Source organism: Poecilia reticulata, chromosome 13, assembly GCF_904066995.2.
Source record: "Poecilia reticulata chromosome 13, P_reticulata-male-v2, whole genome shotgun sequence".
Lineage (NCBI taxonomy): Eukaryota > Metazoa > Chordata > Actinopteri > Cyprinodontiformes > Poeciliidae > Poecilia > Poecilia reticulata.
In genome coordinates this window covers 9,261,787-9,276,303 of record NC_088842.1, presented here as the reverse complement: position 1 = coordinate 9,276,303, position 14,517 = coordinate 9,261,787, and the positions used below count along the sequence as shown (strand labels likewise).

General features: G+C 40.0%; 2 protein-coding genes and 1 pseudogene across 3 annotated transcripts; all 3 read left to right on the top strand.

Moving 5' to 3' along the window:
* Nucleotides 1–800: 800 nt before the first annotated feature.
* Nucleotides 801–5,296, top strand: LOC103474258 (extracellular calcium-sensing receptor-like). Its single transcript, XM_008425098.3, has 6 exons — nucleotides 801–1,214; nucleotides 1,361–1,655; nucleotides 1,794–2,585; nucleotides 2,662–2,889; nucleotides 2,969–3,092; nucleotides 4,110–5,296. The coding sequence occupies exons 1-6, from the start codon at nucleotides 955–957 to the stop codon at nucleotides 5,015–5,017; spliced, it is 2,607 nt and encodes an 868-aa protein (XP_008423320.2). The 5' UTR covers nucleotides 801–954; the 3' UTR covers nucleotides 5,018–5,296.
* Nucleotides 5,297–5,577: 281 nt separating this feature from the next.
* Nucleotides 5,578–10,401, top strand: LOC103474254 (extracellular calcium-sensing receptor-like). The gene is made up of 6 exons (XM_008425094.2): nucleotides 5,578–6,113; nucleotides 6,254–6,551; nucleotides 6,710–7,501; nucleotides 7,589–7,816; nucleotides 7,923–8,046; nucleotides 9,049–10,401. Exons 1-6 carry the CDS (start codon nucleotides 5,848–5,850, stop codon nucleotides 9,960–9,962), a joined length of 2,622 nt encoding a protein of 873 aa, XP_008423316.2. The 5' UTR covers nucleotides 5,578–5,847; the 3' UTR covers nucleotides 9,963–10,401.
* Nucleotides 10,402–10,612: 211 nt separating this feature from the next.
* On the top strand, nucleotides 10,613–14,390 carry LOC103474253 (extracellular calcium-sensing receptor-like; annotated as a pseudogene). Its single transcript, XR_014090590.1, has 5 exons — nucleotides 10,613–11,009; nucleotides 11,158–11,452; nucleotides 11,545–12,639; nucleotides 12,740–12,863; nucleotides 13,235–14,390. The product of XR_014090590.1 is annotated as an extracellular calcium-sensing receptor-like (transcript).
* The last annotated feature ends 127 nt before the right edge of the window (nucleotides 14,391–14,517 follow it).

The window sequence follows — 14,517 nt, the reverse complement described above, 5'->3', positions numbered from 1 at the left end:
CTGAGCAGGGAAAAGTCAGAATGGGAGAAGATCACACATAGAATCTGAGCTTTTTAAATTAGTATTTGTCAAAAGACATCATTTGCCTGTGTGGTGAATTAGATGCACACTGGACTCAACACCAGGGACTTTTAAAACCCTGGGTAGGATGTGGGTTTACTAGGTATCCAAGTTCAGACACAATTTCTTCTGAGTTTTTCTTCTTCTTGGTGTTAATGCTTCCCATGATTCCCCCCCTCCTCACTTGAGAAATTAAAAAATGAACTCTAAATTGGGTTACAATCTTATTACTGGATTCCTTGTGCTATCCTTCTTTTCAATATTAAAAATGGTAATTTTAATTTAAACGTTTTCTTTACATATTTATCAATAAACTAATTATGCAATATTTATAGCAAGTAAAACAAGTATTTTATTTATTTATTTTTTGCAATGAAGGGTTATATTAAATTCTGGAAGATTTTACCATAAAATTGAAAAAGACATTTTGTTCCGTATTTTAAAACAAACATCCATTTTCTAATTGTGTAATGATAGTATTAAAATGAAAGCAAAAACTACGGCTTAATAAACATAAACAGACAGATTGATGCTTAAAATGGAACTATTTCCATTTGTCTGTAAACATTTTAAGAAGTTTTCATCCCCCTTGGCCGCCTTCTGGCCTGGCTTCTGTTCTTAGAAATGGCAACCAGAACACAGTCAACAGAGATTTCTACTTGAGTACCTCTACTTGTTAAAATTAAAATAAAAAAATAAACAAATCCTGTTGACATGGCACAAAAAAACCCCCAACTCATTTCTGATGTGCATTACCCATTTTTATCTTCATGATTTAACCACACCTTGGAGTCCCGTAGAGATGATGAATCACTGTCCTATTATTAAACCTTTTGCTGCTCCAAATGGCATAAATATCAGTGCAATCATGCCGTCTACATTGAGGCACATGTAATGCCACCGGCTGATTTGTCATTCGCCATGACGTCGACGCAGAGGTGGCCAGAGCAGGGCTGGGCACTTTTACATTTGCTCCTGGTGGCGACTTTCACTCAGGCAGAGGAGCAGGTGTGCACTCAGAGAGGAGACCCTGAAAATCCTCAGCTGGTTAAGAACGGAGACATTATGTTGGGAGGACTCTTCTCTTTTCACACCAACTGGAGAGAAAGAGAGAACACCTACATGGAAAAGCCCCAGCCGCTGCAATGCACTAGGTTAGTATCACAAAAGAAATAAAAAATGTAATAACTTAATATGCAATTTTTACGTTTAGAAAATTCCCCCCGCTATTTGTACAAATGTGAAAAGGATTTTGGATTTCTGCTGGTTTTGCCAACTCTTTAAAATTGTCTGAATCAAGCTTGAATTTCAGAGAGTTCCAGTTAGCCCAGGCTATGCTTTTTGCCATTGAGGAGATCAACAACAGCTCAGACTTGCTGCCAGGCGTCTCTCTGGGCTATAAAATATACGACACCTGTGGATCCATTGCCAGAAGTGTGAGAGCTGCACTGTCCTTGGTTAACAGTAATGAAATGGTGGCTTCGCCTGCAGAGGAATGCACAAGACCTGCACAGGTGCAGGCCATAATGGGGGAAACGTCTTCGTCTCCCTGCACGGCGATAGCCACCGTCATGGGTCCATTTCACATCCCACTGGTGGGTATAGAATCTATAAATTTGAGCAAAAATAGGTTTATTTTCAATCTTTTTAAATTATTATTATTAGTTTTTATTGAGAAAAACATGTCTGTGAAAATGTGTTTTCTTCTAATCAAAATCAAACTTTGCTTATAGATCAGCCACTTTGCCACATGTGCATGTCTCAGCGATAAAATCAAGTATCCCTCATTTCTCAGAACGATACCCAGCGACTACTACCAGAGCAGAGCGCTGGCGCACCTGGTGAAGCATTTTGGTTGGACTTGGGTTGGAGCCGTGAGGTCAAATGAAGATTACGGAAACAATGGGATGGCCACGTTCATTGAAACCGCACAGCATCTGGGCATATGTGTGGAATATTCCGTCTCTTTCTTTAGAACGGATCCATCTGACAAAATACAAAAAATAATAGACATTATCAAATCTTCGACTTCAAAAGTGATAGTCACTTTCCTCTCCCACATGGATTTGGATGTACTGTTACACGAATTGTCGGGCCACAACTTGACCGGCTACCAGTGGGTGGGGACCGAGGCCTGGATATTTGATTCTCAAACCGCCGAAGGCGACATTAACCACATTTTAGATGGAGCGATAGGCCTTTCCATTCCCCAAGCATACGTCACGGGACTGAGAGAATTCATGCTCGACGTGAGGCCTCTGAATTCGTCAAACGCAGACTTGTTCACCGAGTTCTGGGAGGCGTTGTTCAGCTGCAAGTTCAGACTATCGAAATCAACAGAGATCCTGAGAGAATGCACTGGAGAGGAAGACATAAACGGAGTGGAGAACAGCTTCACCGACATGTCACTCATGCCTATATTTAACAATGTGTATAAGGGAGTGTATGCAGTGGCTCACGCTCTGCACGACATCTTGGGCTGTAACAAAACGTGCGACGAAAATAAGCAGCTAGATCCGTTCATGGTGAGGTTTCTTTTATTGCTACAAGGTCTGCAGGTGTCTGTCAGACTACTAACTTTGACACGACGTGCCGTTGCAGATTTTACAGCGCATACAAAGGAGTAATTTCACTACAAAGGAAAGGGATCGGGTCTTCTTTAACGAGAACGGAGACCCTGCTGCAAAGTACGAAATTATAAACTGGCAGCCGGGAGAAAATGGGATTGTGAACTTTGTCACGGTTGGTCTTTATGACGCAACGTTGCCGGTCAACAAGCAAATGAATCTGCAAAATAAGTCCATCATTTGGACACAAAATTCACTTGAGGTAAAAAGAAAAAAAAAACAAAAAACAACTACAATAGGTAACGCCATAGCAAAATGTAAAGTTTATTTTTGTTTTTCAGGTCCCCGTGTCGGTTTGCAGTGAGACGTGTCCCCCAGGAACACGCAAGGTCCTCCAGAAAGGAAAGCCTGTGTGCTGCTACGACTGTATAAGTTGTGCAGATGGAGAAATTAGCAACAGCACAGGTTTAGTAGTATTTATGCAGCCCTCTGAACAAAAACAAATGCAAAAATACACTGCGAATGCCCCAAATGTACAGTTTTAAAAGGCATTGATATGACCTGATTGTGCATTTTGATTATGACACAATAAGAGCAAACTCAGTTTCAGCCAGTAAAACCTCACCGTGTGGCTTTGTTGGTGATATTTTTTCTGTATCTGTATATGTAACCTATCTATCTCTAAGTATCTGTAACCTACCTGTTTTTCATAATTTTTTTTCTCACAAAACTATTGAAATATCCACTGAATTAAAATTTGTTTTTTGTTGAAATTGAGGGGTTTTACATGAATTTTCAAAATGTTTTATAAGTGAAACTCTGTAGTGTGGTACATACACTTACTGAGCCCACATTTAATCTCATAAGCCCACAAAAAAAATCAAGAAAGTCCAACTAAGAACCTTCAGAAATCATCTGAAAGGCCTCAGTGATTTGTTACAGATTGATATGTAAGCTGAGGAAAACTGAAAGAAAGCCACAGCAAGTCCTGTTCACCTCAAATCATAATTGTGACAGAGAAAACATAAAGACAAACCTACGAAAGTTTGGCTTTGCTCAAGCACTTTTATGTGCCAGATGGCTTATTCAATTTTCAGATTATAAATTGATGTTTACAGAAGCTCCCCATCCAACGGGACTGAGTAACTTTGAGAAGTAGAATAAAGAAATATTTCAGTCTAAAGCGTACCAAGAGGTGCACAGCTCATTAGGACAGAAACAGAAATGGATTTTTAAAAAATGGTGTATCCATAATACAGTTTATAAACAATGCATCCTTTTCTGTGCTTGTAGTAGGACAAAATGTGGAACAGTATGTAAGGACAAGATTATGAGTTTTTTATTGAAACCGCATGGAGCATTTTTTTTCTCAACTTGTACTAAGTAGCCATAATATTAGATCAAGATAAAAAACTAAAAAGACAAAAAAAACAGATTGATCTACATCTCTGGTTTAACACTCTCTTTGTTACTACTGTCCAGATGCTGTCACCTGTGTGAGATGCCCCCCTGAATCCTGGTCAAACGACAGAAGAGATGTCTGTATAAAGAAAGAAGCTGAATTTCTGTCTTATGATGAAATTATGGGAATATTACTCACAGCCGCCTCCTTATTCGGAACATGCATAACTTCTTTTGTAGCGTTTATTTTCTACAGACACAGGAAAACTCCTCTTGTCAGAGCAAACAACTCTGAGCTGAGCTTCCTGCTGCTCTTCTCCCTGACTCTGTGTTTCCTCTGCTCTCTGACCTTTATCGGTCGGCCGTCTGACTGGTCCTGCATGCTGCGGCACACAGCGTTCGGCATCACCTTCGTCCTCTGCATCTCCTGTGTCCTGGGGAAAACCATAGTGGTTTTAATGGCGTTCAAAGCCACACTGCCAGGCAGAAATGTGATGAAGTGGTTTGGGCCTACTCAGCAGAGACTCAGTGTTATGAGTTTCACTCTGGTGCAAGTTATCATCTGTATCGTCTGGTTGACCATTTCTCCTCCTTTTCCGTCCAAGAACTTTAAAGAGTACAAGGATAAAATCATCTTGGAGTGTGCTCTGGGGTCAGCTGTGGGATTCTGGGCTGTGCTTGGGTACATTGGACTTCTCGCCATGTTGTGTTTCATTTGTGCTTTTCTTGCTCGTAAACTGCCTGATAATTTCAACGAAGCCAAATTCATCACCTTCAGCATGTTGATATTCTGTGCTGTCTGGATCACTTTCATCCCAGCGTATGTCAGCTCTCCTGGGAAGTTCAGTGTCGCTGTAGAAATATTTGCTATCCTCGCTTCCACCTTCGGACTGCTGATTTGTATTTTTATTCCAAAATGCTATGTGATGCTACTGAAACCAGACAGAAATACTAAAAAACACATTATGGGGAAGGGAGCAGCAAAATGATTGCTAAAGACCTAGAGACATTTATAAGATTATATTATATTCAAACTATATGCCAGCTTTTATTGTGAATTATTATTATTATTATTTTAATACATTTTCCACAAATTTTCCCTGTAGCTTACCTCTGGTAAGGGAGTTTGTTTTTTTTTATTTTTATTTGTTTTTTAATTTTCTCTCTTTCTCACTGTTTGTTTCTGTTTTTGTTTTGATTGTGTAAAGCACTTTGAAATGCCTTGCTGCTGAAATGTGCTATACAAATAAAATTTGATTGATTTGATTGATTGAAATGTATTTTCTCTGATCATGTGTAATGTTATAAATTTCTTGCATTTCTCGTGTCGTTTGCTGTATTTGCACATGGTGCGTTTAACATTCCAATGTAGTTATTTTACATTTTCAAAGGTTAAAAATAAAATTAAATGCTTCAAGCCTTTTGTATTTTGTTGTGCTCCTCATTCTCATAAGGAATACAGTACAGTAATTGTAAAACATATTAAGTTTTTTAATCAGGATTTCAATAATTTATTTTTGGAGCTATTATATTTGATTAGACTTTTGTATAAAAGCAGTTTTTTTGAAGATAAAATTCAACTTTGAGGGTTGCTGGGTAATTAATAACTTTCCGAATGAAGAAGCAAACACTGAAAAAAAATAGCAGCCCTGAAAGATATAAAAAAAAAAGTATAAACTATGAGGTTTACAACATGTTGCCACGTCTGTCTTCTTGCTCCTCCTTATTGTACCACAGAGACAAACCATCACTGCTAGCCTCAGCTGCTCCGACGTTTATAAGTACCACACAGGCCCAGGGTTAGACCGACATTCATAAGATGCCACCCGCCGACTTCGCTTTAGCAGACAACATGGTGTCTGCACAGAGGTGGGCAGAGCATGGCTGCACACTTCTACAGTTGCTGCTCTCAGTGTCTTTCTCATACACCCAAGAGCCGCTCTGCAGGCAGATAGGGGACCTGGAGGCCCCTCAACTGTCCAAGGAAGGGGACATTATTTTGGGTGGAATCTTTTCTTTTCACAGCAGCTGGAAGAACAGAGAAAACACTTACACACAAAAGCCACTGCCACTGGAATGCATCAGGTAAACGGCACCACGAAAATCCACTGCGTGTCTTCTGATTACAGTTTGAACAACAAAAAAAAAAAAATACTTGTATATTTTCATCTAGTTTTGCTGCTTTTTTCCTGTTTTTATGCCAACCCTGAACGTTGAATGTGAAGCTTGAATTTCAGAGAGTTCCAGTTTGCCCAGTCTATGCTTTTTGCCATCGAGGAGATAAATAACAGCTCCGACCTGCTGCCGGGCGTATCGCTCGGCTATGACATCTACGACACTTGCGGCTCCATCGCCAGAAGTGTAAAAGTCGCGCTTGCCTTGACAAATGATGACAGCAATGTGTCTTCAGCCTCTGAGCGTCCGTGCATGAAAGCAGCACAGGTGCAGGCCATCATGGGAGAAACATCCTCCTCACCAAGCACAGCCATAGCCACCGTCATCGGACCATTTAATATCCCACTGGTGGGTAGAACTGATGGTGTTTATGTTAAATATTTCTATATTGTTTTTATAAATCATATTATTGAATATTGTCATGTTTTGTAAAGTATGAGGAGCAAACAGTAGTTTTATAATGTTTCATGGGTTTTTTGTTGTTTGTTTTTGTTGTCTTTTTTTAGATCAGCCACTTTGCCACATGTGCCTGTCTCAGTGATAAAACCAAGTATCCCTCCTTTCTAAGAACCGTACCCAGTGACTACTACCAGAGCAGAGCTCTGGCCCATCTCGTCAAACATTTCGGCTGGACTTGGGTCGGAGCCGTCAGAACCAACGACGACTACGGCAACAACGGCATGGCGACGTTCACAGAAACTGCACAGCAGCTGGGCATCTGTCTGGAGTATTCAGTTTCTTTCTTCAGAACGGATCCCTTAGAGAAAATACAAAAGATCATTGAAATCATGAAGTCTTCCACCTCAAAGGTTGTTGTCGCTTTCCTTTCCCACATGGACATGGACGTGCTTATGCACGAGCTGACGCCTCACAATTTGACCGGGCACCAGTGGATCGGCAGTGAGTCCTGGATCTTCGACTCTCAAATTGCAGCAATGGATAAGAATCACATGCTGGACGGGGCGATCGGCCTTTCCGTCCCTAAGGCGCAAGTCGGTGGACTCAGAGAGTTCATGTTTAACATTGAGACCCTGAATTCGTCCAATAGCGAGTTATTTACTGAGTTCTGGGAGGCGTTGTTCAGCTGCAAGTTCAAGCAGGAGAAATCGGATGAACATTACAGCGAATGTACCGGACATGAGGATCTGACCGGAGTGGAGAACAGCTTCACTGACATGTCCCTCATGCCCATTTTTAACAATGTCTATAAGGGAGTGTATGCAGTGGCTCACGCTCTGCATGAAATTCTCAGCTGCAATAAAATGTGCAACGACAGCGTGCGGCTAGACCCGACAACGGTAAGCATTTCATTTAAGCTTCGGACGAAACAATAAAAAAAATATAAATCTCAAGATGTTCATCATATAATCCTGATATTGTATTAGATTTCACAGCACCTAAAGAAAATAAATTTTAAAACAAAGGAAGGTGATGAGGTGTATTTTAATGAGAATGGAGATCCAAAAGCGACTTATGAAATAATAAACTGGCAACCAGGAGAAAACGGCATGGTGGATTTTGTCACTGTTGGTCTTTATGATGCATCATTGCCTTCGGACAAACAGCTCAACTTGACAAACAACGCTCTGAGTTGGACACAGAACTCGAAGGAGGTATTCAACCATGCGCAACTTTTTATAGCTTAATCATAAAATGGATTTATTCATCAGGGTTGTTACACAATGTTTGAGAAATCTGTTAAGCTGTGTTTCCCTGCAGGTTCCTGTGTCGGTCTGCAGTGAAACGTGTCCACCAGGAACACGCAAAGTTCTGCAGAAAGGAAAACCTGTTTGCTGCCACGACTGTGTCAAATGTGCAGAAGGAGAAATAAGCAACACCACAGGTTAAAACACTTTCTAATGCAATGTTTTACATTTTCATACAGCACAAAAAAAGTCCGTCGAGACGACATGTTTTGAGAAGGACCATACTGTCAAAACATTTCCAAAGTGCATTTATGAAGAATCACTAAGAAAGCCCCAGAAATAATATTTACTTTACATCGAAAATAATACAATAAATGGGAAGAAATATGAGAAGTTAGAAAGTTTTGTTAGTATTTTCATTTACATAAAAGTTAAAATTAAGGCTACATAGTTATAAAAGGTAAGACATGTGATTATGTCCAGTTGTTTGACTTCATTAAGGTTGTATTGTGTCACTTGCACAAAAAGTAGCTTAATTAAAATTATAATTAACCTAAAAATACAGTTACTTTGATAAAAAAAAAGTTTCCAGTGCAAAATGTTACTCAAATAAAACTGAAAAGTGTCTCATAAAAGTTTTAATTAAGTTACTTTTTTATGAGCAGAAGAACGTTCCTCTCATAGAGTTCACAAAGGAAAAAATTAAAATTGCTCTCAAACTATTTTACATTAAAGGAGCATTACAAACAATAATAATGTAACACAAAACATAACATGTTAGCAATCACAGCACAAATGCTGTTGGGTACTCGGCAGCAGTTAACCTTAATAGCTCTGTATTACATGAAAAGTGCTAAATGTTAAAGACTTCAGTTTATTCCCATCATATGCTGTGTTTTTGTTAATCTTGATCAATGAAAACTATATCATTTTAGTGGCATTTGCATACACAGCAAGTGAAAACAAGCCCTCAGTGTTAGAGAAAAATTTGGCAACACTAAATATAAACAGTAATTTTTTGTTTTGAAGTCAGAAAATGTAATGTATTTGGCAGAATAAATTTAAATGACCACAATAACATAGAAGTAAGGCTTTACTCAAGACCTAAGATTGTATTCACAACAAACTTGGATGAAAAACAACAAAACAAAATCTCTTCTTTGTAAATGTAAAATTTTTGTGGATTATGATTTCTGCAGATTCGGTCACCTGTGTGAGATGCCCCCTTGAAACCTGGTCAAATGAGGCAAGAGATGCCTGTGTGAAGAAGGAGGCCGTGTTTCTGTCATATGGGGAGATTATGGGCGCGTTGCTCACTGCGGCGTCTCTGTTTGGAACATGCTTGACTGTCATTGTTACAGTCATCTTCTTCAGATACAGGAAAACTCCTCTTGTGAGGGCAAACAACTCTGAGCTGAGCTTCCTGCTGCTCTTCTCCCTGACCCTGTGTTTCCTCTGCTCTCTGACCTTTATCGGTGAGCCGTCTGACTGGTCCTGCATGCTGCGGCACACAGCGTTCGGCATCACCTTCGTCCTCTCCCTCTCTTGTGTCCTGGGGAAAACCATAGTGGTTTTAATGGCGTTCAAAGCCACACTACCAGGAAGAAATGTGATGAAGTGGTTCGGACCAACACAGCAGAGACTCAGCGTTCTCACTTTCACTGTTGTGCAAGTGATCATCTGTATCCTCTGGTTGACGATTTCACCTCCTTTCCCATTTAGGAATTTCAAGGAAATCAAAGACAAAATCATCTTGGAGTGTTCTCTGGGCTCAGCTGTGGGCTTCTGGTCGGTGCTCGGGTACATAGGTCTCCTCGCTGCGTTGTGCTTCACTTTGGCTTTTTTGGCTCGGAAACTTCCTGATAATTTCAACGAAGCTAAGTTCATCACCTTCAGCATGCTGATATTCTGCGCCGTGTGGATCACTTTCATCCCAGCGTACGTCAGCTCGCCCGGGAAGTTGAGTGTAGCAGTGGAAATCTTTGCCATTTTAGCCTCTACTTTTGGTTTGCTGTTTTGTATCTTCATCCCCAAATGTTATGTAATTCTTCTAAAACCGGAAAAAAACACGAAAAAGAACATGATGGGGAAGGGGCAGTCAAAGTCATTCTGACGACTAAAGGCAAAAAAGTGACTAAATATTATTAAACACAAAATATATTGTATATAGTCTGTATATTGGAAGGTTTTTTTGTCTCTGTGGGTTATGAAAATGATGATATTGTCTGGTTTTTGAGGGGAAACACATTTAGATGCACTGTGAGCCACAATCGAGTGGCCTTGCATTAAGCAGATGTTGTAAAGGTTATGTGGTCTTTTACATTTTCTAATTTATACACACAAAAAATCTTCCTGTATAATTTCTATATGTATTTTTGTCATTCTGCGTTGAAAAGTAAAACTTCCTTGCTACTCAGACAAGACACAGAATCTACTGACTTCACCTCCCGTGGTCTGTACAGCTAAGTCCATTGTCTACCATTTGGAAATGAGACACATTTTGAGATTTGACTTGTTAAAACATGCAATTAAATAAATTTGCAGATTTCCCACTTCTTGCGTAGTGATTAATTTAAATGTGAAAAACTGCGTTATGAGCAAAGAGGCAGTTTTACTGGGATGTGCTTCGATGAAAGAACAAATTTGGGTTTGTGTACTGAAGCTGAAACACTTCATTGGTGCATAATGTTCTTTGCAGAATTAGCAATAAATGCATCTCTAATTAAAAATAAAAAAAAGTTTCCTAAAAGAAGAAGCAAAAATTTTAAACACATGCACCATGTTAGATTAGAATCATACGCCCCACCTTTCAGCTCCACAGAGAGAACCATTGAGATGTTACGTCCTGTGCTCTCCAAGCTGCATAAATATCAGTGTGAGCCTGTCAGTGAGGGGACATGCGATGCTGCTGAGCAGTTTGACTCAACATGACGTTCATACAGAAGTGGCCGGAGCAGGGTTGGGCTCTGTTGCACCTGTTCTTGATGACGTCGTTCTCCCAGGCGGAGGAGCAGGGATGCAGACTGAGAGGAGACCCCGAAAACCCTCAGCTGGTTATGGACGGAGACATTTTGTTAGGAGGGCTCTTCTCTTTCCACACAAGCTGGAAAGAAAGAGAGAACACCTATATGGAAAAACCTCCACCTTTGCAATGCACTAGGTAACTTGTTCACCTGTATTTATACTGTGTTCAATGAATTTGGCATCGATGTAAAAATACCCCTTCAGAAGCTTTGTTTGCTTAAGTATATAATTATTCCATAAGTTATTGATTATTACACCAACAATTTGCAACTGTTTGAATGAAGTTTGAATTTCAGAGAATTCCAGCTAGCCCAGGCTATGCTGTTCGCCATAGAGGAGATCAATAACCGATCGGAGCTGCTGCCAGGCATTTCTCTGGGGTACAGGATCTATGATTCTTGTGGCTCTATTGCTAGAAGCATTAAAGGTGCACTGGCCTTGGTTAACGGTAACGAAAATGTGTCTGACACCTCAAAGGCATGCACCAAACCTGCAAATGTGCAGGCCATAATGGGGGAAGCGTCTTCATCTCCGAGTATGGCAATAGCTACCGTCATCGGACCGTTTCACATCCCACTGGTGAGTAGAACTGACACACTACAAAGACAAAAAATTATTTACATCATTTACATGAGGCATTTAAATTGTTTTACATGTTCATGTACTTTCAGATCAGCCACTTTGCCACATGTGCTTGTCTCAGTGATAAATCTAAATATCCCTCATTTCTCAGAACAATACCCAGCGACTACTATCAGAGCAGAGCTCTAGCCCAGTTGGTGAAGCACTTTGGATGGACTTGGGTCGGAGCTGTTCGATCAAATGAAGATTATGGCAATAACGGCATGGCTATATTTACAGAAACTGCACAGCAGCTGGGTATATGTGTGGAATATTCCATGACTTTCTTTAGAACTGATTCGTCAGACAAAATACAACGATTGATTGACGTTATCAAAGGCGCAACATCCAGGGTGGTTGTTGGCTTCCTCTCTCACATGGACATGGATGTGCTCATACAACACTTGTCGAACTACAACCTGACCGGGTACCAGTGGGTGGGCACAGAGGCCTGGATCTTTGATTCAGTAACGGCATCCAGAGATAAGAATCACATTCTGGACGGAGCCATAGGCCTTTACATTCCCAAAGCGCACGTGTCCGGCCTCAGAGAGTTCATGTTTGACGTGAGGCCACTCAACTCGTCCAACACCGACTTGTTCACGGAGTTTTGGGAGGGATTATTTAGCTGCAGGTTTAAGCCAAGTTTATCACCAGAAGTGCAGAAAGAGTGCACCGGACACGAAGATCTGACAGGAGTGAAAAACATTTTCACCGACATGTCCCACATGTCCATCTTCAACAACATGTACAAAGGAGTGTATGCCGTGGCTCACGCACTGCACACAGTGCTCAGCTGCAATCGAACATGTGACATCAACATGAAGCTCGATCCGTTAACGGTAATAGAGAATGCCTTACAAGAGGTAATGTTTGTGGGCTGGAATTCTCGAGCAACTTTTTGCTTTTCTTTGTAGATTTTACGCCACATAAAAAACATTCACTTCAAAACAAAGGAAGGAGACGAGGTTTATTTTAACGAGAATGGAGACCCGGCTGCAAAATACGAAATCATAAACTGGCAGAGGAGAGAAAATGGCATTGTGGACTTTGTCACTGTGGGTCTCTATGATGCCTCACTGCCTCCAGATAAACAGATGAATCTACAAAACAAGTCTTTAGTTTGGCCACAGAACTCTAAAGAGGTAACTTTAAAACTGCAGCTAAAAATTTAACTTTTCAATGTTCGTCCTTTTCATTTAAAATATCTTTTTTACACTTCTTTATTTACTTTTGTCCGTTTAGGTGCCTGTATCTGTTTGCAATGAGAGATGTCCACCAGGAACACGCAAAGTTTTACAGAAGGGGAAACCTGTGTGCTGCTATGACTGCATAACATGTGCAGAGGGAGAAATAAGCAACAGCACAGGTTTGGCATTGCTTAATCTGTGCTTTTTTATATTTAGTGTATCACAGGAAAAGTTTTATATAGTGAATTAAATGTCTAAGGTTTTAGAAAATGTAACCAATAAATATTGATCTACTGTACCAAGGGTACCGGGAAAAGAATCTATAATTTTTTCAGATAAGTATATGCTTTTGATGGCCATTTTAATATTTGTACAATCTATTTACCATTAGGACTAAATAAATAATTTTTGAGCTACATTATTGTTACTATTACATAATAAAGAAGCATTTTCAAGTTTTATTTTAGAAAACAGTATTGTAATCTAACTTTGATGATTTAAAAAAAAGGTTTTTCACAGCCTTGGTTCATATTTGACATAATTTTTTCAGATTCCATCAGCTGTGTGAGATGCCCCCTTGAATCCTGGCCGAACGAGAAGAGAAACGCTTGCGTAAAGAAAGAGGCCGTGTTTCTTTCATATAAAGAAATTATGGGAGCGTTGCTCACCGCAGCGTCTCTGTTCGGAACATGCTTGACTTCTGCCGTGGTGTACATTTTTGTCAAATACAGGAACACTCCTCTTGTGAGAGCAAACAACTCTGAGCTGAGCTTCCTGCTGCTCTTCTCCTTAAAGCTGTGTTTCCTCTGCTCTCTGACGTTCATCGGCCAGCCGTCTGAGTGGTCCTGCATGCTGCGGCACACATCATTTGGCATTGCGTTTGTCCTCTGCATCTCATGTGTCCTGGGCAAAACCATAGTGGTTTTAATGGCGTTCAAAGCTACACTTCCTGGTAGAAACGTGATGAAATGGTTTGGACCTACACAGCAGAGACTGAGTGTGTTGGGTTTCACCGTTGTACAAGTTATCATCTGTATCGTCTGGTTGATAATCTCTCCTCCGTTTCCATCCAAGAACTTTAAGGAATTTAAAGACAAAATCATCTTGGAGTGTTCTCTGGGCTCTTCTTTGGGTTTCTGGGCTGTGCTTGGTTACATTGGGTTTCTTGCCACATTATGTTTTATTTGTGCTTTTCTTGCTCGTAAACTGCCTGACAATTTCAATGAAGCCAAATTCATAACCTTCAGCATGTTGATATTCTGCGCCGTGTGGATCACTTTCATCCCAGCGTATGTCAGCTCTCCTGGGAAGTTCAGTGTCGCTGTAGAAATATTTGCTATCCTGGCCTCCACTTTTGGCCTGTTGATTTGTATTTTCATCCCCAAATGTTATGTCATATTGATGAAACCAGAAAAAAATACTAAAAAGAGTATGATGGGAAAGGGGGCTTGAAAACCATCTTGACATGTCAAGACATTTTATAATCTTAAGTCTTCTAATAATATAATTCAAGCATTTTACATTCATATAGTTTAACTAAAAAGGCAAGGAGCAACCCTCGGAGACGTTCAAGAGAAATAAATGTGCCTCTAAGTGCTTTGTTGTTTGGTTTGCTTGAGAGATTCTAAAATTAATTTATCTGCGTGTTAATATTTCCTTGTTTTTAGTTATGAAACATCCATGTTTCTACTAATATGTTAGTTATTTGCATGTGATTCCCACCAGAAATGCTTATTTTCTCAATTGTTATGATGATTAATAATATGATCCTAATAAAATTGAATGTTTTCTCCTTTTTATTGATGTTTGAGAAAAGTGACTTGAATTCCATAA

Coding starts and splice junctions, on each gene's coding strand:
- LOC103474258 (XM_008425098.3), top strand. CDS start 955: ATGCCACCGGCTGATTTGTCATTCGCCATGACGTCGACGCAGAGGTGG. Junction 1,656..1,793: donor GTCCATTTCACATCCCACTG/GTGGGTATAGAA, acceptor CTTTGCTTATAG/ATCAGCCACTTTGCCACATG. Junction 2,890..2,968: donor GGACACAAAATTCACTTGAG/GTAAAAAGAAAA, acceptor TTTGTTTTTCAG/GTCCCCGTGTCGGTTTGCAG.
- LOC103474254 (XM_008425094.2), top strand. CDS start 5,848: ATGCCACCCGCCGACTTCGCTTTAGCAGACAACATGGTGTCTGCACAG. Junction 7,502..7,588: donor TGCGGCTAGACCCGACAACG/GTAAGCATTTCA, acceptor ATATTGTATTAG/ATTTCACAGCACCTAAAGAA. Junction 7,817..7,922: donor GGACACAGAACTCGAAGGAG/GTATTCAACCAT, acceptor GTTTCCCTGCAG/GTTCCTGTGTCGGTCTGCAG.